At 56.6% G+C, this 25,108-nt stretch overlaps 7 protein-coding genes across 7 annotated transcripts; all 7 read left to right on the forward strand.

Annotated features, from left to right (window-relative positions):
• Window positions 1-704: 704 nt before the first annotated feature.
• Window positions 705-2,540, forward strand: LMXM_33_3590 (putative phosphatidylinositol 4-kinase; the record flags this gene model as incomplete). Its single annotated transcript, XM_003878866.1, has 1 exon — window positions 705-2,540. The coding sequence occupies one exon, from the start codon at window positions 705-707 to the stop codon at window positions 2,538-2,540; it is 1,836 nt and encodes a 611-aa protein (XP_003878915.1).
• A 1,542-nt stretch (window positions 2,541-4,082) lies between these two features.
• LMXM_33_3600 (adenosine kinase-like protein) lies at window positions 4,083-5,249 on the forward strand (the record flags this gene model as incomplete). Its single annotated transcript, XM_003878867.1, has 1 exon — window positions 4,083-5,249. The coding sequence occupies one exon, from the start codon at window positions 4,083-4,085 to the stop codon at window positions 5,247-5,249; it is 1,167 nt and encodes a 388-aa protein (XP_003878916.1).
• A 4,045-nt stretch (window positions 5,250-9,294) lies between these two features.
• LMXM_33_3610 (conserved hypothetical protein) lies at window positions 9,295-9,816 on the forward strand (the record flags this gene model as incomplete). Its single annotated transcript, XM_003878868.1, has 1 exon — window positions 9,295-9,816. The coding sequence occupies one exon, from the start codon at window positions 9,295-9,297 to the stop codon at window positions 9,814-9,816; it is 522 nt and encodes a 173-aa protein (XP_003878917.1).
• Window positions 9,817-10,998: 1,182 nt separating this feature from the next.
• Window positions 10,999-12,858, forward strand: LMXM_33_3620 (conserved hypothetical protein; the record flags this gene model as incomplete). The annotated part of the gene is made up of 1 exon (XM_003878869.1): window positions 10,999-12,858. The coding sequence occupies one exon, from the start codon at window positions 10,999-11,001 to the stop codon at window positions 12,856-12,858; it is 1,860 nt and encodes a 619-aa protein (XP_003878918.1).
• Window positions 12,859-13,976: 1,118 nt separating this feature from the next.
• Window positions 13,977-15,509, forward strand: LMXM_33_3630 (conserved hypothetical protein; the record flags this gene model as incomplete). The annotated part of the gene is made up of 1 exon (XM_003878870.1): window positions 13,977-15,509. One exon carries the CDS (start codon window positions 13,977-13,979, stop codon window positions 15,507-15,509), a length of 1,533 nt encoding a protein of 510 aa, XP_003878919.1.
• A 2,566-nt stretch (window positions 15,510-18,075) lies between these two features.
• On the forward strand, window positions 18,076-18,567 carry LMXM_33_3640 (conserved hypothetical protein; the record flags this gene model as incomplete). The annotated part of the gene is made up of 1 exon (XM_003878871.1): window positions 18,076-18,567. One exon carries the CDS (start codon window positions 18,076-18,078, stop codon window positions 18,565-18,567), a length of 492 nt encoding a protein of 163 aa, XP_003878920.1.
• A 3,887-nt stretch (window positions 18,568-22,454) lies between these two features.
• Window positions 22,455-22,736, forward strand: LMXM_33_3645 (uncharacterized protein; the record flags this gene model as incomplete). The annotated part of the gene is made up of 1 exon (XM_003878872.1): window positions 22,455-22,736. One exon carries the CDS (start codon window positions 22,455-22,457, stop codon window positions 22,734-22,736), a length of 282 nt encoding a protein of 93 aa, XP_003878921.1.
• Between the last annotated feature and the right edge of the window lie 2,372 nt (window positions 22,737-25,108).

Raw genomic sequence — 25,108 nt, forward strand, 5'->3', positions numbered from 1 at the left:
GTCTGGCGAGCGGGATCGATTTGTGCGTCTTGTGTATATTTCTTCTTTGTGTGTGTGTGTGGGTGCGGACTCTTTTGGAGCTCTTTGCCGCGAACAGATACACACGCACGTCATGTACACTACCTTTGTCCTACTATGCACGCACCCCCAGGGTGCTGACTGTTGTGAGTAACATCTGCATGCACTTGACGCGAGCCACGTAAACTGTCGAGGAGGAGGAGGGAGGTGGTGGTAGTGGTGGTGAATGACTTGCAAAAGCGCAAGGTGCCCCCCACTTGGTTTCGGTGTGAATGTGCGTGATAATGATGACCTGGCTTGTGGACTAGGCGGCACACAACACGCACGCACAACATGGGGCGCTCTCTCTTTTTTTTTCCTGACGCACCTTTCCTCCTTGCTCCTCTCGCATGTGTGCGAGGAGTGCGCTATGGCCCACCCCCAGTGCCTCTTCGACGAAGCACTGCTGCCTCTCAATGGACTGGAAAACACAAGAGAGAGACCGACAGTGTCTCATTGGGGCGACTCCGCCTGCACTGCGGCGGCTCAACCCTTATTATCTCCCTCCCGCTGCGTGTCTCCTCCCTTTTTTCCTTCGTTTCCTCTGTCGGTGTCGGTATTCGTCTGCATCGCCTTGCAGTTCTCATACGACGACTTGAAAAGAGGCACCAGCACACGGACACGGACGCCCTAGCGAACCTGGCAGAATGGGCGGCATACCCAACCGACGCGCGGCGGCGCAGCGCCGCTCACTACTGAAAAGTCTGCAGCTGACCTCTTTCACCAACCAGTCTGCTGAAGAGCAGGAGAGGTGCGTTCGACAGCTCTATGACACGGATATAAGTACACTGGAGGAGTGTCTGCTGCAAGTCACGCACGTCTGTATCACGCACTCGAACCCAAACGCGCAGGAGCTGCTACATAACTTTATGCTCTGGCTTGCCGGCCGTTCGCTGAACATTGCGCTTCGCCTTGCGTGGACTGTGGATGCCGTATCAACTTTCTATAGTTCTACTGGGTTTGCGGGGCGACTCAAACACATTCACGACAAGCTCGAGAGCTACGCCATCAATCAAGGGCAACCAGCCATTCCTTCCGACGGCACCAGCGGTGGCGATGGCAGTCTGACCTCCAGCGACCCCGAGGAGGGCCTCGGCGACGTGGATGCCAGTGTCGTGCAACGGAAGGAGGTGCGCCTTAAGCTGTACAACGACGAGCGGACTTTTGTGACGACCTTGACGAACCTGAGCAATACGCTCCGCCTTTTTCCAGATCGCAACTCCCGTAAAGAAGAGCTGCGTAACAGTCTGCAAGTACTGAATCAACGGCTAGAGTCCATGCGTCTCGTCCACCCGCTCTGCACCAGCAGCGAATCTGTACAGTGGATTGTGAACATCTCCGTTGAAGAGTGCACCGTTTTCTCGTCACGCGAGCGGGCGCCTTACCTGATTCGCTACGAGGTCATCGTAGACGACACAGCGACTATGCAAGACCCGACCGTGACGCGGCTTCGTCAGCCTGACGGACGCTTCCGCGTCCATGCAGACTCCGACGAGATCTTCGTTCCGGCACCCCCACCGGAGTCTGAGCCACGGGCCGCATCGCTGGTAGAGGCGGGCGGGAGCGGCACCGTGGAGGACGCCTCGCCCGAGGCACTGCAGTGCTTGCAGGCCGTGTTAGGCGAGAGCAAGAAGACACGCATGGCGCGTGTGCGCAAGTCGTCTCCTTGGGGTGCGCACCCAAACTGGTCTATGAACGCGATGATCGTAAAAGCCGGCGACGATCTCCGGCAGGAGGAGCTGGCACTGCAGCTCATCCACACTTTCCAATGCATCTGGCAGGAGGCAGGTCTGACGGTGCGTGTGAAGCCGTACGCAGCATTCGCTACGCACCGCGACTGCGGCCTGCTCGAGATGATCGAGGACTCTGCGTCTATGGATAGCATCAAGAAGGCGGCCCGGGTCAGCAGCATCTACAACTACTACCTCAAGGCCTACGACGGCGAGGACTCCGTTCTCTATCGCAAGGCGCAACAGAACTTTGTGGAGAGCATGGCCGGCTACAGCATCATCTCGTACATCCTCCAAATCAAGGACCGGCACAACGGCAATCTCATGATTCAGCGCGATGGCAGCTTGATTCACATCGACTTCGGCTTTCTGTTCGTGACGTCACCGGGTGGACTGAACTTTGAATCCGCGCCGTTCAAGTTGTCGCAGGAGCTCATCGACGTCATGGGTGGCGCCTCGAGCGACGCCTTCAACTACTTTCTCATTCTTGTCTACGAGGCGCTCGCGGCGGCGCGCGAGCGCTGCGAGGAAATTCTCGCGCTGGTCTCCGTCTTGACGCCACACAACGCAATGCCCTGCTTTGGGGCGGACCCGGGCGCCGTCGTTCGTCAGCTGCGCGGACGGTTTCGGGCCGACCTGCTCTCGGAGGCAGACTACGCCGTTTACGTGAAGGAGCTCATTGTGAACAGTGCCGACAACTGGCGCACTCGACGCTACGACCAGTTCCAGAGCCTCCAGAACGGGATTCTCTAGGACGCAAACCTGTAAACAAGTCCACGAACGGTGATGTGCTCAACGCGCGTTTCATAGTCGAGTGCTATCATTGCCTGTTGCATGGAGGAGGAGAGGATTGGCATTTGTGTTTCTACACGTACCTGGTCCTCTGCATCGCTTGTGCGTCACGGCGTCCCTTTCCTTCTCTGTGGGTGACGCGTGCATGTGTCTGTGTGTGTGTGTGGCTCTTCTCGCATCTTTGTCACGTCTCAATGTGCGCTTGTGTGTGTGTACGCCGCTGCTGCCGTTCATTTTGCTCCTGTTGCGCGTCTTTACTCTTCTGCGCCCAGGTAGAACCATCTCCCTTTTTGCGTTGTTTTGCTTGGCTCGTGATCCACTGCACTGTCCTCGTGTCCTCGACCTCTCGCGTTCTTCTCAAACGAGGAGGAAAACGCTATTACCGCCGATGCAGGTGCGTTGCAGCACTGGAGAGTGAGAGACACAGAAGTGGGAAGGGGCAGCGCCACCGTTGCCCCGCTTCCTCCTGCTAATACTCAGACAGTTCGCTTTCCTTTCCCGAGCCGTCTGTCGGTGCCCGTTGAGGAGTCACCTGCGTGACTGTGAATGCTGCTATCCGGCCGCCACAGCACCGTTTTGGTCATACCGTGCCCTGTCTCTTTTTCCTTTTCTGTGGCCGCGCACACATCAACACTCCGTACCCGCCCTTCAACACTGATATTGAACACACCAACACCGCCTGTTCTCTGCCCACTTTTTGCCGACGCACGCCCATGCAGACGCTTCTCTTTCGCCTCGTTTCGCGACAGGCGCGCGAGGCGTACACAAAGAAAATCAAGGCGATAAAAGGAAAAGGCGTTAGCGCGGGCAGCACCGGCAGCCAACGTACACGTTCTCCCCCCTCCCCCGAGCCTTAGCCCGCGACGCGTGCATTCTTGATCTGACTGCCACATAACGGATCAGCAAGTCGGCCATTCAATAGACACAGAGAATATACACACGCACGCAACAACAACAACAAAAAAAAACATATTGAAAGACCCTGAAGACAACGCACCCGTGCATACGGTGGTGGCGGTGACGGCGGACCCAACGTGCTCGTTCGGGGTCAACCGTATCACGCAACGGAAAGCAGAACCAAGAAGGTACGGATAAAGCGGTCTTGCCTCTTCTTCTGCGTAACACCGAGTCTCTGTCGTTTTCAGTCTTTCGATTTGGTTGACTCGCACTGTATCAGCTCTCGTGTGCTGCACCTTCGCTTTCTTCCCCTCTCTTGTTATCTTATGCGAATGTTTTCTCTGGATCCGATTCGATTTGTCGTTGTTGTGTATTAGTTCGCAAAGGACTTGTTCACTGCCTCCACCCCCACACCCCCACGCCGGCCTACCTGGCCCCAACGAGGTTGTACCTCAAAGGAGCACATACGGCTTCGTAGGGAGAGAGCAACAAAGGCGAAAAAATAGAAGTGGGGGAGTGTCTCTCATACAGGATCATCCCTGCAAAGGACACCGGTGCTCGCGCGCACACATACAAGGACATACAGTGGCATACGCATAGTCCACGATGGGGCTGGAAATCCTCAGCAACGGCACGTCGCCGGCCCCGATGTCAGTTGTCTGTTTTGGGCATCCTTTGCTGGACATGATGGCGACCGTTGAAAACGAGTTCTTGCGTGAGCATAACGTCGACCCAGGGAGCGTCACACTGGCGGCGCCGGAGCAGCTTGTTGTTTTCTCGAAGCTGCTGGATGAGTTCAAAGGTGAGGTGGAATACGTCCCCGGTGGGGCCGCCATGAACACGGCGCGTGCTTTGGCTTGGGTGCTGCCTGATGCGCGCATCGCCTACGTGGGTGCACTGGGCAAGGATCGCTTCGCCGAAATCCTGAAGAGCGCGCTCGCCAACGCTGGAGTCGAGCAGCTGTTCGAGGAGTGCGAAGAGAAACCGACGGGCACCTGTGCTGGCCTCGTGGTGCAGAAGGATCGAACGTTGCTCGCCAACCTCGGCGCGGCCGTGACGTTGTCGATGATGCACATTCAAACGGACGCCGTGCAATCTGCCATTGAGAAGGCCAGTTTGTTCTACGCGGAGGGCTTCTTTCTCAACACCGCCTCCAGCCCTTACAATCTTCTCTGCGTTGCTCAGCACGCCCACCTGCACGGAAAGCTTTTCTGCTTCAACCTGAACGCGCCGTACATTAGCATTGCGTTTCGGAGCCGCCTACATGTTCTCTTGCCTCATGTGGATATCCTCTTCGGCAGCGACGAAGATTTACTGACGTACGCTTCTGTGCAGTGGCCGCACGACTTTGACCTGAGCAACCTCGGCACTGTCATGCACGCTAATTCGCGGCGCCATGAGGCACTCGTGCGGTGTCTCGCGCGCATCTCCATGCTGCCGAGAGTCACTTCCGCCAAGCCACGACTAGTGGTGGGGACCTGTGGGTCGCACGACACGTACGTCGCATGCGGCGACCACGTCCGTTCCTATCCAGTGCCGCCGATGGCACTGGAGGATATCGTTGATGTGAACGGCGCTGGTGACGCGTTCGTGGCGGGCTTCCTGGCTCAATACATCGTGAGCCGTGACGAATCTGCTAGCGTCGTGGTCGGTCATGCTTCGGCACAGAACTGCATCCGTCATAACGGTGCCGTTGTGCGTGGTGTGCCCCCGGCACTTACGCGCCGGATCAGCTGCACGACAGAGCCTGTCATGACCGCGAACTCCGCTTGATGGGGTGTCCTTCTCACCCCCTCACAAGCGCAGCAAACAGCGGTGTGGCACCGGCGCACCGGTATCCAGGCACCATTGTGTGCTTAAAGGGGCGTGCATATGCGTTGGTGCACGTACGGTAGGTGTGTCTTTGTGTACAGCCCCGTTGCTGTTTCGTTCTTTGCAAGTGTGCGTGTGTGGGTCGTTGAGTGCACCCGCGTACTTGTCGAGCGCGCGCTATGCAACGTGGGGCAGACAGTGACGCTGTGTGCAGATGCCGAGTCTGTGGGCCGGTGTGTCCTCCGCCCTCGCGAAGTGTGTTTCGCTTTTTTTCCTCTTCTATCCCCATTTTGTGTGTGGTGTCATACGTCTCTCTCTCGCCCCTTCTTACCATGTCCCTCTCGACGGGCACCCTTGCACTCCTCTGCGCACCCTATCCTGTCCCTTCTTGTTTTGCCTTTCGTTCCTCCTCACCAGCCCTCCCACCCCCTCCCCTTCCCCTCCTTTCGACGCCTTCCTCCCTTTTTTTCTTGGAACTGACTTTCACTTGAGGTGATGCGAGAGGGGTAATGTCGGTACTCAATTTTGTGTGCCAAATGTGGACTCTGACCTTTGTGTGTGTGGGGGGAGGGGGGACACTTCAGGGTGGTCTCAGAATCCAGTAAACACACCACTCGGTGTGAGGGAAGCCAAGCCGCCCTCCGTATCCCTCCGCCAAATGCCGAAGCGCTTCTGCTCATGGCAGGGCCACGCACCTACGACCTAAGGGAACTCAGAGCGATGTATCGCTGCTGATGTCAGCGGCCAGGTCCTGGATGGCGTGGCGTCGGAGCGGCCTGCAACAGAGAGCAGGTTTGTGCCATCCATGTGATGGACGAAGTGCCCGCATGACTTGATCGTATCTTTCACCCGGCCTTCACACTGCCTGCTGGTGGGGGTCAGCCTGAATGACACACCGAGAGGGATGCACCCAGGTCTGCTGACCGGCATGATGTGAGCCACTGTGAGGTAACTTTCGAAGCGGGTGGGCAGGTAGAGTTTGAGGCAGGGGCCGCGCTCTCAGATGGCTGTGTCAGCATTTTGCTGTAACGCGTGTGTCTCAGGCTGCTTCTCACCACGCGACGAGCCCGTGGCATATGTAGAGCGGAGCTGAACTTGTGCTGTACGTTATAAATGACACATGGAACGGAAGCAAAAGAAGCGAGATATATGGACGACCTTTTTTTTGCGCATACAGGTTTTCTTTTCTTCACAGCGTGCTCGCCACACCACTTCATCTCCCCGCATCAGCCTGCTGCAAGCTCTCTCACGTATATATATATATATATAGACAAACCCAACCCTGCAGGGAGGCGCAGGGGGTGAGAGGCAAAGCGATGTCGCTGTCAGTAGGCAGTAATCAACGGTGCACCGCTGTCCATGTCCTGTGCGTCTGCGCGAAAGATTGTTTTCTCTCCGTGTGTAGTAGAGGTGTATACGTGCAAAAACAAACAAACAAAAAAGCTGGTTTGTCCTTCTGCATGTGCGTGTGTGTGCCGTTTTTTTTTTTCGTTTGTGTGATCACTCTTTCTTCGCATATTCTCTCTTCCACCCACCCACCCTCCTTCTTTCGTTTGGCTGACAGTTTTCTTTGACTGGAATGGCCGAACACCCCTCTCTCCCCCCTCAGGTACAAAGGCGCAAAGATGCTCAGCGCACACTATGCCGTACCTTTCTTCTCTCTGTGTGTTGAGACGCGTGCTGATGCTCTCGGTAGCGTGTGCGTGCATGCGTGTATGGATAACTGTTTACTTTGTGACTTTTACTGTTATTAGCTTGCAGACGAACATGCATCTCTTCGCCATTGCTCTCTCGGTTCTCCTTCGGATGCTTGCTGCTGCTGCTGCTGCTTTGAACCCATTTTTTTTACTTCTGTAGTGGCTGATGTCGCAGAGACCGTGCGAAAGAGAGTCGGGGATGCGAGAGGGAGGGAAAGAGGGAAGTGCGCACAAGCTTGCACGTACGCAAAAGGAAGTCACACGCCCCTCCTTCCCCCCAAAAATGAAGTAAAGATGCAAGGTACGCACCATGCCAGCATTTGTAGTGCCGCGCTTTGTTGTGTGTTATGCTGTTGTTGTTTTCCGTCCCTCAGCGCTAGCCCTTCCATCGCTCTCTTGCGCTTCTATTGCGACACAGCATCCTTGCTTCTCAGTTCAGGTATTTGTCCCTTCCTTCATTGATGGGGACTGTATAATGTACGTTTCTTTTTTCTTTTTCGAGGTACTTTTCCCTCGACCTCTCTCCCCTCCTCCTCCAATGGGCAGCCCTAATCGTAAAGCAACCGGGAGCTGAGTGCGTGCTTCTTCATCGTTTTTTTTTCCTTTGGATATTCGCACTTGCTGCAGCCTTCTTCTTTTCTTTTTCGCGCGCCTGTAGAAAACGAAGCAGTCCAGAACAGAGCACATACACACGTACGTACACACACACACACAGAAAAAAAATACTCAGCAAGTTAGAGTATCGTCCCCAGCGGTGCACCTTGTGAATCCGAGGAAAGTCTCGGAAAGGAAAGAAGAATGGACCCAGTACAAGTTCAAAGTGCGGCCTATGCGAGTTTCTAATCCTCCCCACTTTGGCTATTGCGCCGTGCTGCTGCCTAGCGCGATGGAGTAGACCGCACAGAGGAAAGAGAGAGAGCAGACAAAGATCAGGGAAAAACTGCTGAGACGAGCGAATGCTATAGAAATGTGCGCGTTGTGACGCAAAGGCCAAGTCGCATGTGATGCATGCATCCACGAAGCGAAGTGGTGACACGGCGTTTGTGCAGCCTTCAGAGCACGCCTCTCCTCGTCCAGTTTTGTTTTTCTCTGTATGTCTCCTTTCGCGAGTCTGCCCACTCCTCTGTGCTCTCATCCTCAGTTCGACCTAACTTGCTTTCGTTTCTCTGTCCGCTTCCGTCCTCGCGCAGGACCCTGGACGCGACCCGCCTGGATCAAGGCATACAACCCACCCAGGTCTGTGTGGCGTCGATTGTGCAGCACAAGTGCGAAGAAGCACCGAAGCAGGACATGCGAAGGCCGCTAAACGCGTGGGCACGATTCGAAGGCAGACGGTCCGTCCTCGATGACGAGGACGTGGCCGTGGTGCCGCGGAGGTAAAGTGAGTTGTGGTTTTGCATGCGCATATATTTGTTCAGTTGTTCCTGGGGGAGGGAGATGTAAAACAAAGGAAAGAAAATGCCTTTCTCTGCGCGCATGTGCACGTTTTCTTGTACTAAGTGGCTCTCTCCAGGCTCGCATGGGAGAGAAAGACCGCTGTCTGATAAAAAGTAGGGAGAACGCATTGCAGTGCAGATTGGCGTGAAAAGGGTGCAGAGCAGGCAAAGGATACGAAGTCCTTCAGCTTCTTCTCTGTTGCGCCATGATCACACACTTTGCCTGCCGCTTGCCGTGCTCATTTGGTGCCACAGCCGAGCTCACAGCGGTGCACAAGTCTCCCAGAGGGAGTTGTACTCCCGTCCGCGCGCCGTATTCAGATATTCTGTCTTTGCTAACGCAAGGGAAGTGAGGCTGAGCGGGCTCTTGAGGGTGGGAGGGGGAGGGGCGATTCATGAAAGTGTTGAGTGAGCCCCCCCCTCCCGTAAGGTGCATTGCGCCATTATGAAACTCCGCCACGCTCTTCTTTTTTTGTGTGTGTGCGCAGCAAGAGGCAAGAGTCGGTAGTCTGCTATCCTGTTGTGAGCACCACACACAGTCATGCACGGATCTCTCTCTTCTGCTCCTCGTCCTATTTCTTGTCTTCTTTTCTCGTGAGCGTCGTGCCATTTTCTCTGTTGTTCTTTCTTTTCCCTCCTGCACATGCGCCTCTCGCCGACTATCTTTGCCACCGAACACAGAAAACGTCCATCCCTTCAACCACCCAAAACAACCAGGAAAACCCCGAATAGTCACCCTGGTCACACGTCATCATCTTCCACGTGTACGCGTGTGATGATACGGTGCTGTATCTCGTGACGCGTGCGGTACCTGCGAGGTGCACACACACACGCACACCCACAGCAGCTGCGTTCGGAGGATCGCAGTCAGTCATGTGTGCAGCAAAGCAATCCATTCGAGAAATTCGCAACGTGGCGGAGAACCCATATCGAGTACAGGTGCTCTCATGGTACCGACGGTGCTTGCGTGCGGCTTTCACGGCGCCATGGGGCTCCGACGAAGACGCCTTGTACGTCTTGGAGGAAACTCGGCGGCTGTTCCACCAGAATCGAGGTATTCGCGAGGTGGAGCGCATCGAGCGCAAGCTGCGCGAGGTTGAGATGCGATACGAGATGGCGCTCCACTACAACATTCCCTACCCGAGACCCTTCAACAAAATGCAGGGCTCAATGCAGGAGAGTGGGGTGCCGTACGCCGCCTACCTTGACTCTGCCTACGATCACATGGTCAACCCCCATATCGGCGTCATCGCCGAAGGGAGCGCGAATCTGGGGATAATGGGTGGGCTAGAAAAGCCTAGCCAATACTTTGAGGGGAACACTGGGGAGGCAGACGTGGATGGCCGAGCAAATGCCTACGACACAGAGGCGGAACCGCCATCCACAGTGTGCTGATTGCGTCGGCGGCGCTGTGCCACACGTTGTGGAGTGTGCTGCGCCCCCTATGGTCACGTCCACACCTTCCCCCTCTCTCGTATCGCCTTCACCCCGCTCGCTTCTCCGTTTTGCTTCACCCGCGTACAACTGCACTTACACAGGCAAAGCGGAGCTGTTCACGCCGCCGCGCTTGAGCTGCACGTCGCATCGCTCACGCACCTCTCTCCGTTTCCTATGTGTTTCTCTTGCAGCTCTTGCGGATAGGCTGCACAAAGACAACAACAACAGGAAAAAGTGAGCAGAATGCGTAGCGCATTGTTACTTGCACACGATGGCGTCGTCGTTTCGGGTACTGGGAAGGAAATCGTTGCGCTCCTCTTTTTTCCCCTTGGGGAGAGGTTTGTCCATCACGCCTCGTGCTACGTCGCTGATGACGTCCTTCCCGTCGTCAGTGCCGCTTCCACTCACAGTGTTGAGTTGGCTACAGCGCAACATCTCGGCATCTCTCATCCTCTGCGATGAATCACTTTCGCTATGCCTCGCCACTTTTCTTGCCGTCTGGTTGACTTTGCCTCTTCTCACCTCGTCTGATGCATTCGTGGTTTTCGCGCTCCCTCCTCTCTCCCCCTACACACAAACACACACCCACGCACACTGAGCACAACGGCGGCGAGCCAAAAGGCGGCAACTGAGGGGCGTTACGTGGCGCCACCAACTGCGAGATCTTTGCTCTCGCCTCTTTTTTTTGCTTCTTGTCGCAGGGACGTTTTCGCTTTCACGCACATCGGTGTACGTACACGGTGCGACTCGACACGTGACCATTCGAGCCGTGGCGAGAGACGGTGGCTGCTGCTCGTTTTCTTTGCCGTTGTTTCCTCATTTGCTTCTGCCTTTTCCCGCATTTCCCATCCGCACTCCTCCCTCGCTCCCACTCTGCGTGCTTTACGCCCCCTCCCCCCTCCCCCCGTGTGCGTCTGTCGCCCCTTTGCTTCCTTTTCCCATATATCAACGCAGGAGATCGCTTGTCTTCCCTCCTCTTTTTTTTCCAAGCTGTTTTTTTTTTTTATTCGTGCATCCTCGCAAGCCGGTGGCTGTATCGCTGTCTCGTCCTTTGCGCGTCTGTGTGCACCGCGCAAGGGTGTGCGTCTCGTTCTCACTTTGTGTGCTTGCTGCTGTTCTCTTTGCAAGCGACATCAACGGATGGTTGGCGTACAAGGCGTGTGTGAAGTGACTGCCCCCCCTCACTCACCACATACCGAGCTAACGTCGTGCGAGTCAGTGAAAGGGGGGATTGCCTCATTCCGTGTTCTGCCTTTCGGGAAAGCAAGGTGGAGGGGGGAAGGTGCACTGGATTCCGCCCTGCATGCCTTCCGGATGCATGGCGCTGCTTTCTATCACTGGACGAGCTACGTAGTCTATGTCATATACTCATGTCTCTTCTTCGCGTGCGAGGTGATCGCGGGTGTGCTTGAAATACCGACCGATGCTCCGCAGTACGACGCGCTCACGCATCAGGCCAACTGCGCCACCACCTACGAGGAGTGGCTGCCCATTGCCTCCACGCTGGACGACATGGACGGCTTTCAGAAGTGGCGCACCGATGAGGCGTCGACCTACTTTTCTTTTGAGGGAGTGATGCGGACAATAGAAGAGCTGCTGGAGCTGCGCAGCGTCGGCAGCGCGGAGGCACTGCTGGACAATCTGCAGAAGCATGTGCACCGCTCCCTCTACGGCATCAGCCACCGTCGGTTGTACCTGTACAGAACTGGCACCAAGACGGTCATTCACTCATATAACTCCCTCATATGTGTTCTCCTGGGTCGCATAGGCGAGGCGGCGCGGGCTGACCGACGGATGGCCGTCCGCACACGAGAGGTGCTCTCGGAGATGTATCGCGTTTACGGCTCCACCGCACTCCTGTTGCAGGGTGGCGTGCTCGCGTCGTCGGCCCACTTTGGTGTGGCGAAAGCGCTCTATGAGGCCGGGCTGCTCCCCCTTGTCGTGTACGGCAGCGGCAGCGGCGCGCTGGTGGCGACGCTTGTGTGCTGCTCCACCGACTTGGCCTCGCTGTTTCACAGCAGCAGCGGGAGCAACAGCATCGTGGAGGCAAATGTACTTTTCGGCACGTCCACCGCTGATTCGCGGTGGAAGCGCCTCCACCGGCTACTGCACACTGGCGAAGTGTGCGACTCCGTTGCCCTGGCCGACTTCTTACAGAGAAGCATCGGTGACGTGACCTTTGCCGAAGCATACGCACGAACTGGGCGTGTGCTGAACATCCCGTTTGTGTCCGTGTCGCCCGTCATGCCGCGCAGAAACGCTGGTGTGGACGTTCAGCTGTTGAACTATCTTACGTCTCCCCACGTGCTTGTTCGCTCTGCGGTGCTCTGCGCCATATGCCCCGTCTTTACGGGGCATCCCGCCTCGTCGTTCTCTTATGGGTCGCCGGGAGGTGCAGCACCACCGGCGCGCACGCTGCTCGCACGGACACGGTTGACGAGCACCATTATCGCCTACGAACCTCCCGTGGTGCATCAAAGCTACGCCTGCTCCTGGGGCGACCACGTCGGCTACGGGGTGCTGGATCCGCTGCAGCGGATGAGGGGCCTCTTCTGCATACGGTTTTGTGTCGTGTCGGATGCGTCGGTGCGTGGGTATCTGTGGCAGCTGTTGCACCAGAGCGCCTACGGGGACGGACTTCGGCACCGTACGCGTATGTGGGACTGGGCACGCTACACGTTTGCCCTGTGCTTACTCGGGCTGGCGCATGTGTTTCTGCGTCTACTGGCGTGGATGGGCTACGACGCCATTGCCGCACCGTCGCCAACTTCCATGAAGACTTTCTTCGAAGATGATGTCGGCGAGAATATGCGCATGCACCCAATCTCGAGCGTGTGGTCGTATCTGCGGCTGTGTTATAATCCGACAAGGGCGAACATGCAGGTACTGGTCCTGGAAGGGGAGCGGCAAGTATGGCCGAGGCTGGAGCAACTGCGCATGTCGATCTCAGTCGAACAAGTCCTGGCGGTCATGTTGAAGCGGCTTTCCACTTACAGGTAAAGTCTTTGCCTGTGCTTGCATGCTGAGGAGGAGGGCCCCAACGTATGTGTGCGCGGTGCTTCCTCGATGCCTGTTGATCCATCACAACTTTCCTCCACCGGCCTGTTGGCTACCCACTTTTCCCTTCTCCTCATCGGCAGCCGAGGGCCGGGCGCTGCTTCCTTTTCTCTATCACGCCGTCGGTGCTTCTCGCCCCTTCCCCTTCTGTTTGCTGGTTTGCCATCGGTAACGTATAGCTCGAGTTTCTTTCCTTTTCTCCGGTCTCACGTACGACTTCTCTGCTTCCACAGCGTTCCTCCCCCTCCGACTCTGTGTGTGTGTGTGTGTGTGCGAGCGTGTTGCACGAATGGCAGCGGTGTCTTTTGCTTGCTGCTCCGATGGTGCTGTGTGGGGGCGCACACGTGCGCAGGCGAAACAGATTTTGCGCACTTGCACGAATGTAATGTCGTGCATCCTCAGGTGTGTGTGTGTGTGGTGCGCGGACGCCTCGCTTGCTCTCTCTCGCTCTTTGCATGTACGGGAGAACGAAAATAAGCGACCGCTGTCCGTCTCGGGTCGAATCTAAATTGTCTCCTCAATTCTCGCTGCAGGGGGAGAGCGGAAGCCTGTGTTGAAGACTTCAACTCCCTCCCTCTTTCCGAGAAACGCCGTCGACAGCAACAATGACGTAGTCACTGTTGTACGACCGACAGAGAGAGAGAATACGCGAACAGTTGACACAGAGGTGGGACACGTGAGGTAACTTCCAGGCTTCGTGAAGGCTCATCACAGCTCACGGGGAAGTGAGTGCGGTCAACCTCCACTGAGGGTGGGCCGACGTTCGTTCTTTTCCTCGCATTCCAATGATAGGCAACACTTTTATTTCCTCCCTCTCCTCTGCACACCTTCTGCCATCTCGTGTTATTCGATTTATCTGTTGCCGGGCAAAAGCGGACACCTTGTTCGCTGTGGACTCGCTACTCTTCTTGCTTGTCCTGCCTTCGGGCCCTCTCGTGTACCTCAGCAGCGACTGCCACACGCCTCTCAGCTTTGTCTCCCCGCCCCTCTGTAATTTCTACGCGTCATCTCATCACCGATCTTTGTGAAGGGAGGAGCACCAAAGAGGCACACGCGCAGACATGAGACGACTGACAGCTTTAGCAGTGGCTGCGTTGTGCTTCGCAATATGTGTGTGCACCACATCCGTCGGTGACCATCAGGTCGTGCTCATCTCGGACATCCACTTCGACCCGCTTTATGGCACCAAAAAGGCGTTCAAGTGCACGAGTAACTCTAGCCCTACTTATGGGATGCCAGGCTGCGACTCGCCACTGCAGCTGATGGTGCGTACCCTGGCCGACGTGTCGGCGCAGAACCCGAGCTTGGTGCTTTACTCTGGCGACTGGCAGCGGCACAAGTTTTCCAGTAGCAGTCTGGCTCCTGCCGCCATTTTCAAGGACATGTCGGAGCGCTTCCGCAATGTCACGGTGGACGGCTCACTTGGCGCGGTTGCCTTCAGTGGGGCACTGGGCAACAATGATGTCGTGCCCGACTACTATTATTCGTGGGAGAGCGAGGCCTCGGAGGAGGAGCTGGCGCACCGCGTGGCGGCGATGCGCGACGCCGCGCTTTTGAGCGCTGCGGAGGCTTCCGTGATGAAAGGCTGCGGTTACTATACACATACGATGGACAGGGTACATGTGATTGTGCTGCACACGCTATTGTGGGCGTACGATCTTCGGCCTCCGCTGCCCTCCAACGTCAGCGACCCGTGTAACCAGTTTTCTTTTCTGCGGAGTGAGCTGGCGAAGGTGCGGGCAGCTAGCAAGCGAGCGATCATCATGGGACACATCCCCCCTGGCTTGAACACGTACTATATGCTTAAACGCGGCTTTGACTCTGTAGCGAACGACATGTTCTGGAAGGAGCAATATGAGGCGACCTACGAGAGCATCATCCGCGAGTACAAGGACCTCGTAGTGGTGCAGTTGTTCGGGCATTCACACAAGTTCAAGCTGCTCACGATGCCACGACATGGCGTACTGGGCATCATCATCCCATCCATCTCACCCATCTTTGGCAACTACCCGTCCTACCTGATGGCCAACTTCAGCGAAGCCTGGGAACTGGAGGATGTGCAAAGTCGCTACACCACTGGTGATGGCGTATTCCACTCCGCACTCTCTGCCAAGGCAGTGCTCAGCCTCAATACTGGGCTGCATTCTGTTGCCGATGTGCGAGCGGCCATCACTCTGTTGGGGACAGACGATGCGATGTGGGACCGTTTCCTCACTGTGTTCTGCGGTGGCCAGAAACGCCCTGAACTGCTCCCTCACGAGAAGTGCGACAAAAAATGCCGCTACATCGTTGTCTGCTCGATGCTAGAGAACAACCACACGGATTTTCAGCGCTGTGTGGCCAATTATAGCATTCTGCCAGGACCTTCGCAGGACACTAGAACCAAGGTCTTGGTGGCCGTCATAGTCCTTTGTTCGCTGTTCGTGAGTGGGGCAAACGTGGTGCTGCTGCTCATGATCCGCAGTGGACAGACAACGCTGTCGTGTTCCAACATGAAGAGCGCCATCTGGTGGAAGTCCCTTTTCTCGAAGGAGGAGGACAACACCACCTTCGTGGTAGAGCATGAGCTGGGAGAATGTCGCACGGTGGTTTAGTGATGAAGACGCTCCTCTCATTCTGTTTGCGCTACGCTCGTTAGTCCTTCGTTGTCCTCTCCTCTTTGCTGCGCAAACTCCCCGTTCCGCGCACAGGTCCGAGGGAGGTTCGCGACACTCTGTCTTCTCCGCATGGACGTGCATCCCACGCACCGCAGGGGTCATCGAAGTACCCACGACTCGGCCTGCCGAGTGCAGGGAGGTGTGCACGCACGCGTGCGGTCCGTCCAAGCATTTCCTCCACTACTCCTGCTTGGCTCGCCTGCAGTCAGCGTTACCCCACGTTGCCGCCGAGCGGCTGGGTGGTGCTGTGCTGGTCGGCAGCTGCACCAAGGCCCCTCTGCACCTTCACGCCAAAGCTGCCGCGGTCGCAGCGGCCACCCCAAAGCACGCATTCGGCGGACGCCCACTCCAAGGGACCGATCGCCTGCTCCCACGCCCGGGTGCAGGCATCGACATACCTCGGGGCGCCGCACGCTGCGTTGCGCAGCTCTCCTGCCCGCTGTGCACAAACGATGCAGCACAGACAGACAGCAAGCCGCGTGCGGCCGTGATGCGCTATCGCGGTCATGCACACACAGGGGTGCATGGGCAAGGGGCTGCGGCGCCCTTGCGTGCAGCCGTCGTGCTCGCGCCGGGGCAGCTGCGAGGCTAACTTGACCAGCTGCTGCACAGGGAAGCACGCGCGGTCGCTCTCCCGCCCTCATGGCACCCGACACGCGCTCCGCAGCCGTCGAGGACGGCTTGGTGCCACGGACCTGTGCACGTGTGCTGGCGCTGCCGTCGCCCGTCGCATGCGCCTCACATGTCAGCGTGTCGGTGACCACTCTCACTCGGTGCTCAGCGACGTGGTGGTGGAGACCGCAAAAACAACCATGCCAGAAAGGGCCGGCGCCAGCTGCACGGATGGCGGACACGGTCACCCGTGTCTGACGCCAGGCCGACCTCCCCCGGAACAGGGCCACACAATGCGGCGCGCTGAGACAGGGGGTTCTTCGCGGCAGCCGTCCCACGCCACAACAGCACGGCTGCTGAGCTTGCAACACGACAGGAGACAGTGCTCTCCCAGTCCCGCACAGGCACCCGTCCGCACGTCGCATTCCTCCAACGACGGGGGACTCGTAGTGGCGCGACTGGGGTGCAGGCGGCGTGCTGCCCGCTGCTGCGCGGACGCTGTGGTGCACCCCAGTCCCGCCTGGGGCGGCCGCACCCACCCTCTCGCTGCAACCTCCGCGTGTTCTGCTTGGATCAAGGCTTGCAGTGCACCCAGGTCTTTGTGGCGCCGATCGCGCAGAATCTCTGCGGAGAAGGGTCGGGGAGGAGGTATACGAAGAGGACGCTAAACGCATGGACCCGATTCGAAAAGGCAGACCATTCATTCTGGCGGATGCGGATATAGCCGCATAGCCACAGGGATTGGCGAGTAGTGGTGGCATGTGAATGCGGAGTGGCATGTTCCCGGCCAAGTGGGATTTTGAAGGAATAAACGAAACATTCTATTGCTTCATCTCTGTCACCTGTGACCGTCGCTTTCTCTCTCTCCGCGCGGGCGGGTGTGTGGGGCGATGACTCTGAGACATGACGACATGAGCAGCCGCCCTCACCCGTGGCGGCGCCGCTTATGCCTATTTTTCATACCTTTTTTTGCTGCCTCTTTTCTTCCTTTCTTTTCATTTTTTTTTATTTCCGCAATCGGTGAGGAATGCAGAGCCACACACACACACACACACACACACACACACAATGTACACATCGGTGTGACGGCGCCCACCGCATGGGTGTGCGTCTGCGCCGTTTTTCCCTTTCCTCGTGTTGACTTGCGAAAACATGTTGTTACCTTTTTTTTCTTTGCGGCCATCGTTGAGGGCTTACATCCACGATGCGAAGGCATTCTCGTTACGCAGTATTCAGAGCGTACCACGACCTTGCTTGCGAGTTCTCCGTCACGCTGCTACGTGTGTGCGGCGGCGCAGATTTTAACTTTATACTTTTCCCCCTTTGATCCGCACCTACCGCCTTAAGAGACACGCGGAGAGATAAACTTCCACACAACTGCAGGAGGCTTTCCTGAGACATGTATCGCTTCTGCACGCGCGCACGACCACTCGAGAAGACTGGAGGTCACCTGAGCTCTAAAGGAGCGTCTAAGGGCGCGTGACGGAGTGCCGCGAATGCCCCACAGGTCTGCAAGGTTCACCTAGTGACACCTTCCCTTTCTTTTTTCTATCGTTGATCCTCGGCTCGCCCAATTGTCGACGTCGCCATCACACATTATCCTTCTACCATTGCCTTTCCGCTCCTCTTCTCTCTCTTCACTACGCCATGCTTTCGCTTTATCACACCTAACCACACTGACAATACTTCTCGTCACATGCCACACACTTGCACTCCGTCGCGAACACAGAAAACGCACTCACCATTATCGCAGCGCTTCCTCGCTCTTTCCATTTAACCGCGCTCTTATCTTCATCTCGCTACACCGTACTGTGCTTTCATCACTGTAGTGGTTCAACTTTCGTACTTACAACACGCATAGCACCTCTTCTCTCACGCATACTTGATCACCATGCCCTCTATGCTCAACCTTGTCCCGGCGACCGCGATCGCTGTGGGCGCGATAGCCCTCCCTGCGGCTGCGACGACGACGACGACTGCGGCTCCTGTTCCTGTCAACCTCAGGCTGAACATCATCACGGCGGTGCTGATTCTAGGTGTGTCACTTGTGTTGACGCTGGTGTACACCCTGTGGAAGCTTCTCCCGAGGATCCGCAGTGGCGAGCTCTCCTTCTCGAAGTTCGAGTTCGACTGGCGTGCGGAGCTGCTGAACCAGACGCCGAAGAAGGAGAAGGCGCGCCGCGCGACGGAGAAGGCTCGCCGTGAGGAGGAGATGGCGTCCGGGTGCAACCGCGACAACGACGAGGGACGCGTGCAGTACGCCCACACGCAGCCGCGGGTGGAGGTGGGCGAGGGCGACGCCGCGGCTGCCAGATCGCAGCGCAAGGGACAGAGGCACGTCGAGGCCGATGTGAGCGTTGCGGTGACGGTGCCCCGCGAGTAGGAGAGAGGGAGCACAGCCGCCACCACCAATGAGTGAGCATGCATAGCACATGTGTGAGTGCAGCAAGGCATTGCAGGGGAGGGGGGCGAGGGGGCGACTGGGGAGTGAAGAGAAAGACAGCGCGAGGGAGTGACGGCATGAGCTCTCCCCTCCAGTCTTCTCCCTTGTGCGTGGCGGGTGTGCAGAGTGTGCGACGTCGCCTTTCGCTCTCCGTCCCACGCTGTCCGCGTCTTGGAGCGGCGACGGATGGGGGAGGGGGGGCGGACGAAGCGCACGGCATCAGGTGCGAATGCGACTGTCACTGCCGACGTCACGCGCGTCGGTGTGAACGCCTCTGTGCGTCTGCGTCTGTGCACGTCGTCTGCTCTTCTCACCTCTGCTTCTCCTCTTCTCCCGCTGTTGGGTACTGCCTTTTTTTTCCCTTTTCTTTATCCCATGCTGTTCTGCGCGTACGAGTCTGCGACTGCAGCGGTGTTGTGCTCTCTCCTGCTCTCCTCGCACCCTCTCTTTCGGTGTGTCTTTTCTTTCGCTCTCTTGTCTTTGCTTTGTTTTGTTTCATCTAACACGTGTGCGCCGAGCCGCTCCGCCTCTCCGAGAGAGAATCGAGGTTGCGCGAGAGAGACACGCATCAGCGCGCGCAGACACACGCACACACACACACACACATACGCACATATATATATATGAGCGAATGGAGCCTCTTCATGGTCTGTAGCAGCCGTCTGCTCTCTCTCCCCTCTCCCTTCTCTGTCTCCGTTTCTCGGTTGTTTTGGCTTGTTCCTCTTCGCATTTTGAGGATTTCATGCTCTGTACGCGTTGAATTATGCGACGGGGCGTAGCGGTGGTGGCGGTGACTGCGTGGGCAGGAGATGTGTGGAGCAGGTGTTGGCGGGAAGGCGCCAGCGCTTCGTTTTCCTGGCTTGCTTCTTCAGTTTTTTCTTTCCCGCGTCGTTGCCCATCTCACCTGTCGTGGCTTGGGCTGTGCGGAGCGAAAGCGAAGGGCGAGAAAAGGAGGGGAAAAGGGATGGCCCGCAGAGGCTGCGCTGTCGCTGCGCGTGCGGGTCTCTCTGCGGGCGTTTGGGCATGCAGGTGCAACTATGGGTCCATTCAGCCCTCCTCCCTATTTTGTGTATCGTGCGGCGTGGCTGTCGTCTCGCATCTCTCTCTTTCCGTCGCTTTGTTGACAAGCAGCTGCGCCCCTCCGCGCCTTCCTCACCCTCCCCTCGCACCAACAAGCCCTGCAGGCACTTCCTCCCGAGCACTTTGTCTGCCTGTGCGGAAGTGTCTCCTCATCTTTCTCTTGTAACCTAAGGAGGAGGAAAAGAAAACATGAAGAGAAAAGTGCCGTCACGACGTTTTGATTGTTTCTCTGGCTTTGTTTTCGCTGTTGCTCTCTCCCCCCCTCTAACTTTGACACACACCCACACACACAGACATGCGTAGACACAGACCGTCTCTGTCCATCTCCCTTGTTGCCTCGCTGGGGTTTTGCATCCAGCTTGTTCGTAGTCTTCTGCGTTGTGATCTTCTGAGAGTTTCTTCCCCTTCGCCTTCGTTTCTGGTTTCCTTCTCTCGTTTCGTTTCCGTCTCCTCCGTCTTTAACAATGTCTTCCTCTCGTTGGCGTCGCCGATCCCCGTGTGTTGCTCGCTTCATTCTGCATTTTCTGTGCGGCGTCTGTGTGCGTGTGTGTTTGCTGGTGCTTGTAACTAAGGAGAGAGAAGCACATGGCAGGCGGACGCACACAACTCCTCCCCCTATTCCGCTGTCCGGCCTCTTCGCGCAACACCGACTCCGAACGCCCGTCGCTTAAAAGATGTGGCGACGGCCGATAAAGGAGCGATGGCGGCTGTGTGCGTGCCTGCGTCTGCGTGCGCCTCTTTCGCCCTCAGGATCCTCTTTCCCCCGTGCCCGCTTTTCCTCTGAGCACGCCCCCTCCCTCCTCTCCTCCCCTCCCGGTGTCTCTGCGGAAGTTGTGCATCAGCGTGCGGTGCTTGGCCTTCCACCGCCCCTGTACCTTCTCCTGTCCGTGTGCTTCTCCGCCTCTTTTTCTCTCTGTGCTTCTATCTTCTGCTTGTGGCCTCCCCCTCCTCCCCACTCCCACTCTCGCCAGTCGAGGCGCATCGTGTGTGCCCCCCTTTCTCGCATTTCTTTGGAGTAAAGGGCGTTGATGCTGCGGGGGGAGGCGGCAAAGCGATACGCAAGAGGAGGAGGTCGGCATGTTTGCGCTTTGCTGTACTCATGGTTACGGCTGCCGGTTTACCTGGTGTTCTTGTTTCGCGCATGCCACTATGTGCTTACTTCCGTGTGGATGTTTGTTTGCCAAGTGGTGGGGGAGGGAGTGAGGAGGGGGGGGGTGGCAGCGGCAACTCGAAAGTCAAGAGGCGGCAGATGCGGAGGCGCCCCTGCTGCTGAGTTTGAAAGCAGAATGACTGCCAAACAGCTCCCTCCCCTCCATTTTCCCGTCGCCCTTTCCAGTCTCACGCCTGCCTGTGTGTGTGTGCCTTTGCGTGCCTGCAGGCCCCATCCCATCCGCGTTTCATTCTGCTCTTGGGCCCTCTCGCTCCCGCTTCTTGACTCTTCGACGTGATGGCGCTCGCCTGAGGTGCCCTCGTGTGGGCACACACAAGGTGCCGTGCTAGAAGGGCAGCGTGTCGACAACGAAGACAGGCAAAAAGGCGAAGGGGTGGCCATTCTACTTCACATTGAAGGGACAACACGCAGTGACGATGACGGCCAGCTCGGCTTGCTTCTGTTCGATTGCGTGCCCCTACTGCGCGTGCGCTCACCTCCGTTTTTCCTCTTCCGCCTCGCCACTATGCGCACTTGCGCAGCGCACGTCGTCGTTGCTCCATGGGCGGTGGCCTACGCACCTGGGCACAAGGTGGCGCACATCCGCGCACACCGACGATGTACATAACCACAGCGAGGCTGCCTTCCACAGGCGCTCACATAAATGGCAGTCTGGAGTCTCGCTGAGGCGTTGTGCGGAAGGCGCTGAATGGTGTGGAAAAACAGCAACGGCGGCGTGTGTGTGTGTGGAGGGGGATGGCGGGGCAACGTGGGGCCTCTCGACCTTGTTTCGTCAGACTCCGCTGGCGATACGGAGGGCCAGGGCGGGACTGGAAGGCGCACGTGCGTGCGTTGGTGAGGCGGCGAGGCGTTGTCACCCCTCTCTTCCTTGTGCTTGAGCTGTACAAAAAGACTGTTGTGCTTCTTCTGCCCCTCTCTCTCCCACTGCAGTGTCTGCACTGCTGCGCGGTATGAAGACGCCGAGTCCATTCTCTCGCTACCTTTTCTTCCGTTGCGTGTTTTCCTTCTGTGTTGCTCATTTCTTTACTTTTCTCCTGTGTGGGTGCGTGTGTCGCTCGCCAGGAGGCGGGAGGGGGTGAAGAAGCAGTGCCGACCCTCGTCCCCTGTGGGATGTGACAGAACGAAAGCCAAGGAGAACAGCAAGGTAGCAGCGAGGGCCAAGGCTGAACAAGGCCAGGCAGGAATTCGGCGACGAGCCGGAAAAGGGGGCGCGGCGAAGGCTGTGTTCTCATGCGTCACGACCAGGCTGTATAGGCGTGGCTGCGGTGGCCTCTCGGCGACTGAGGGGTTCTCCTGGACATTCTTCACCTTGCACCGGCGCGACTGCACCGAAGAGACGCACTTCCGCTGCTGACACCGACCGTCTACGAGTCGATGCCCTCCCCCACTGTTGCCATTTGCCTCTGCCAACTCCACCGCCGTCCATACACTCTTCCTCTACCCTTTCTTCGTCTCTCTCTCCACCCGCGTAGACTTCTTCGCGCCTCCTCTTCCCAAAGCCATCTCAACCCTCATCTACGCAAGCCCTCAGAATCACTCAAGCCGTTACCTCTTCTCTCACGCATACTTGATCACCATGCCCTCTATGCTCAACCTTGTCCCGGCGGTGGAGACGACGATGACCCGCACCCCGATGTATGTCGAGGTGAGGGTGAATGCCGTGCCGTTGATGATGGTCTTTGGTGTCTCACTTGTGCTGGCGCTGGTGTACACTCTGTGGAAGCTTCTCCCGAGGATCCGCAGTGGCGAGCTCTCGTCCTCGAATACGGAGGCCAACTTTCGTGCGGGGCTGCTGAACCGGAAGCTGAAGAGGGAGAAGGTGCGCTCGGAGGATGATTCATCTGCGGACATGGTGTAAGGTGTTGACACTGACGTCCTTCGTGACGGGAAGTCGCTCTCGCCTCTGAGGATTCGACTTGCGATCGCTGAAGTGTTCACGCACTCGGATGTGAGCTTGTCAGAGAGGCGTGGTTCGAAGTACCGATAAGGAGCATGGAGAATGTTTCTCTGTTACTATTTTTACCGGCAAATAACTTTTGCTTTCTGCAGTTTAGCGTGGAGTTTCAACAGGGACTCTTACAAAACCGTCCTGTTTTCTCTCGGTGTGCAGCATCACTGTACTCTTTGTTCTATCTCGCCCACGAGTGCGTGTGTGTGGGTAGGTGGAGAAGGAGGGGACGGTGGAGGTGCAAGTTGTGCAGCTGCGCACGGAAACGGATCTGCTGTGCAGGTTGTCTTGCATTTTTCTCTCCAAGCTGTCACTCTTCAGTGCGATCGGCCTCGACTCAGGCATTTTTTTTACTGTGCTTTCTGTTCTCCGGATCTTTTCTCTATTTTGATTTCCTTTTTTTTTGCTTGTGTGTGTGCCAGTCTCTCTGCCGAGTTCTCGATGTCGGTGCGTGTGTACGGTGCTTTTCTTCTGCTCCACCGTCTCCCCACGTCTCGGCGTGACACATGTTTCCATGAACAGTGGAGAAAACGGCGGAAACGACAGACAAGAAGGTGAAGAGTGTAACTCACCTCACCGGCGAAAGAGAAACGAAAGAGCGGAAAAAAAACGAAAAGAAAAGGCAGAAAAAGAAAAAAAAAGAACGTTGAGATGAGATCACGCACCCACACACGCACGTACGAGGCGAAGGCTCATGGTGCACGATGGAGGCTGTGCGAGAGAGAAGTGAACCAAGCGAAAAAAAAAGTCCCTGAAACATCGACGAAACGAACGAGTAGCGAACGTGTCAAACCCCCTTTTTTCCCCCAAGCGAAAAATTGCTGCTTTGCTAGAAGGCGTGCTCGTACATTTGTGTGCTCATGCCACTGAACAGTTGATTGAGAGATGTGTGTGGGTCTAGGGCCGCAGGCGTTACGTTTCCTCGTCTCTTGCCTGTGTTTGGTTGCCGGTGTATACGCCTGACTCGAGTTTTTTCGCTCCACCCGCGCGCATTTTTCCCCGTCCTCGCTCTCATCTCTGGTAACCTCAGCACTGTCGACCCCCGACATCTTTGTTTCTAGCTCCCTACTTCTCAACCGCAGCTTCGCTTTTCGTTTTCCTTCTCCAGTGTGCTTTGCGTGTTCTTCGTCTGGGCTTGCGTTGAGGCCAGTCGAGTCCATGCTTTCGCCCTGTTGACGGCTTGTTCTTACGAGTGCGTAGGAGTTGTTCTCATGACCGTTTCTTCCGCCTATAGTTGGTGTCTTTGAGAGCAAAGAGGGGCAAAGTGCTCTCAGACGCCGGTAGATGGTATGGACAGAGAGATGCGTGCACGCGAACTTCTCTGTACATGATACACACATGAGCACTCTCTTGGTGTCTTCTGTTGCGACTGGATGACCATGCTGCAAAACGAGCAGAAAGACGACTGCGCTGACTTTCACGGTCCCGTAACCTCTCGTGATGATGTCTGTCTCCCTCTTTCTTTTAGCGGTCGTTAACTGCGGCACGGGAGACTGTCTTCCTCTTCTTCATCCATACAGCTCCGCTTTCTCCGTCTCTCCGTGAGGCTGCCCGATCTGACAGATGACCCGACCTCGCGCTCGCTCTTTCTTTTTCGTCGTTTCGTTTCGGGATAGTCCTTTTTTCCTCCCACCTCTTCTTGCTCTCTCTCTCTATCTCTCGCTCTTTCCTTCATGGTGACGCGAGTGCTTCCCCTACTTGGTGGCGCTTCGATCGTTGTGTGCTGCTGCATTGTCGTGACAGTGTTACACGTACTTAAGGGGTTTCGCCCCACTGCTGATTTTTTTATTTATTTTTATGTTTATTTATATATATTTTTTTCTCCGTCCCTCTCACCTCACCTCCGTTTTTTTCTGTTCTGTTTTACACGGCCTTTCTTCTATTATTACTTTGTGCTACAGGGAACGGGGGCTGCCTCCTCCCTCCCTTTCCATCTTCCTTTCGCCACTGTGGACTCTTTTCGTCTGCGGTCGTTTGGTTTTGTATGTGCCTGTGAGTGTGCATGTGACTCTCTCCTCTCACTTTCCGGAGGTCCACTGCCGCGTCTGCGCGGACTCCTGCCTCGCTCTCACAGACAGGCACATACATTACATACACACACACATGCAAACGAAAGGCTACGAAACGAAAGAAAAACGAAAAGGAAGCTATAAGTTCTTCACTGTCGGCCTCTTTCCCCCCGTTTTTTTTTGTGTTCTCTGGCTGTCTGCCCCATAACGCCCTGTTTATCCTGATGCGGAAGCACATGTACACACAGTGACCTATTCTCGCAGACACGCATC

The sequence above is a fragment of the Leishmania mexicana genome, chromosome 33 (assembly GCF_000234665.1).
Source record: "Leishmania mexicana MHOM/GT/2001/U1103 complete genome, chromosome 33".
NCBI lineage: Eukaryota > Euglenozoa > Kinetoplastea > Trypanosomatida > Trypanosomatidae > Leishmania > Leishmania mexicana.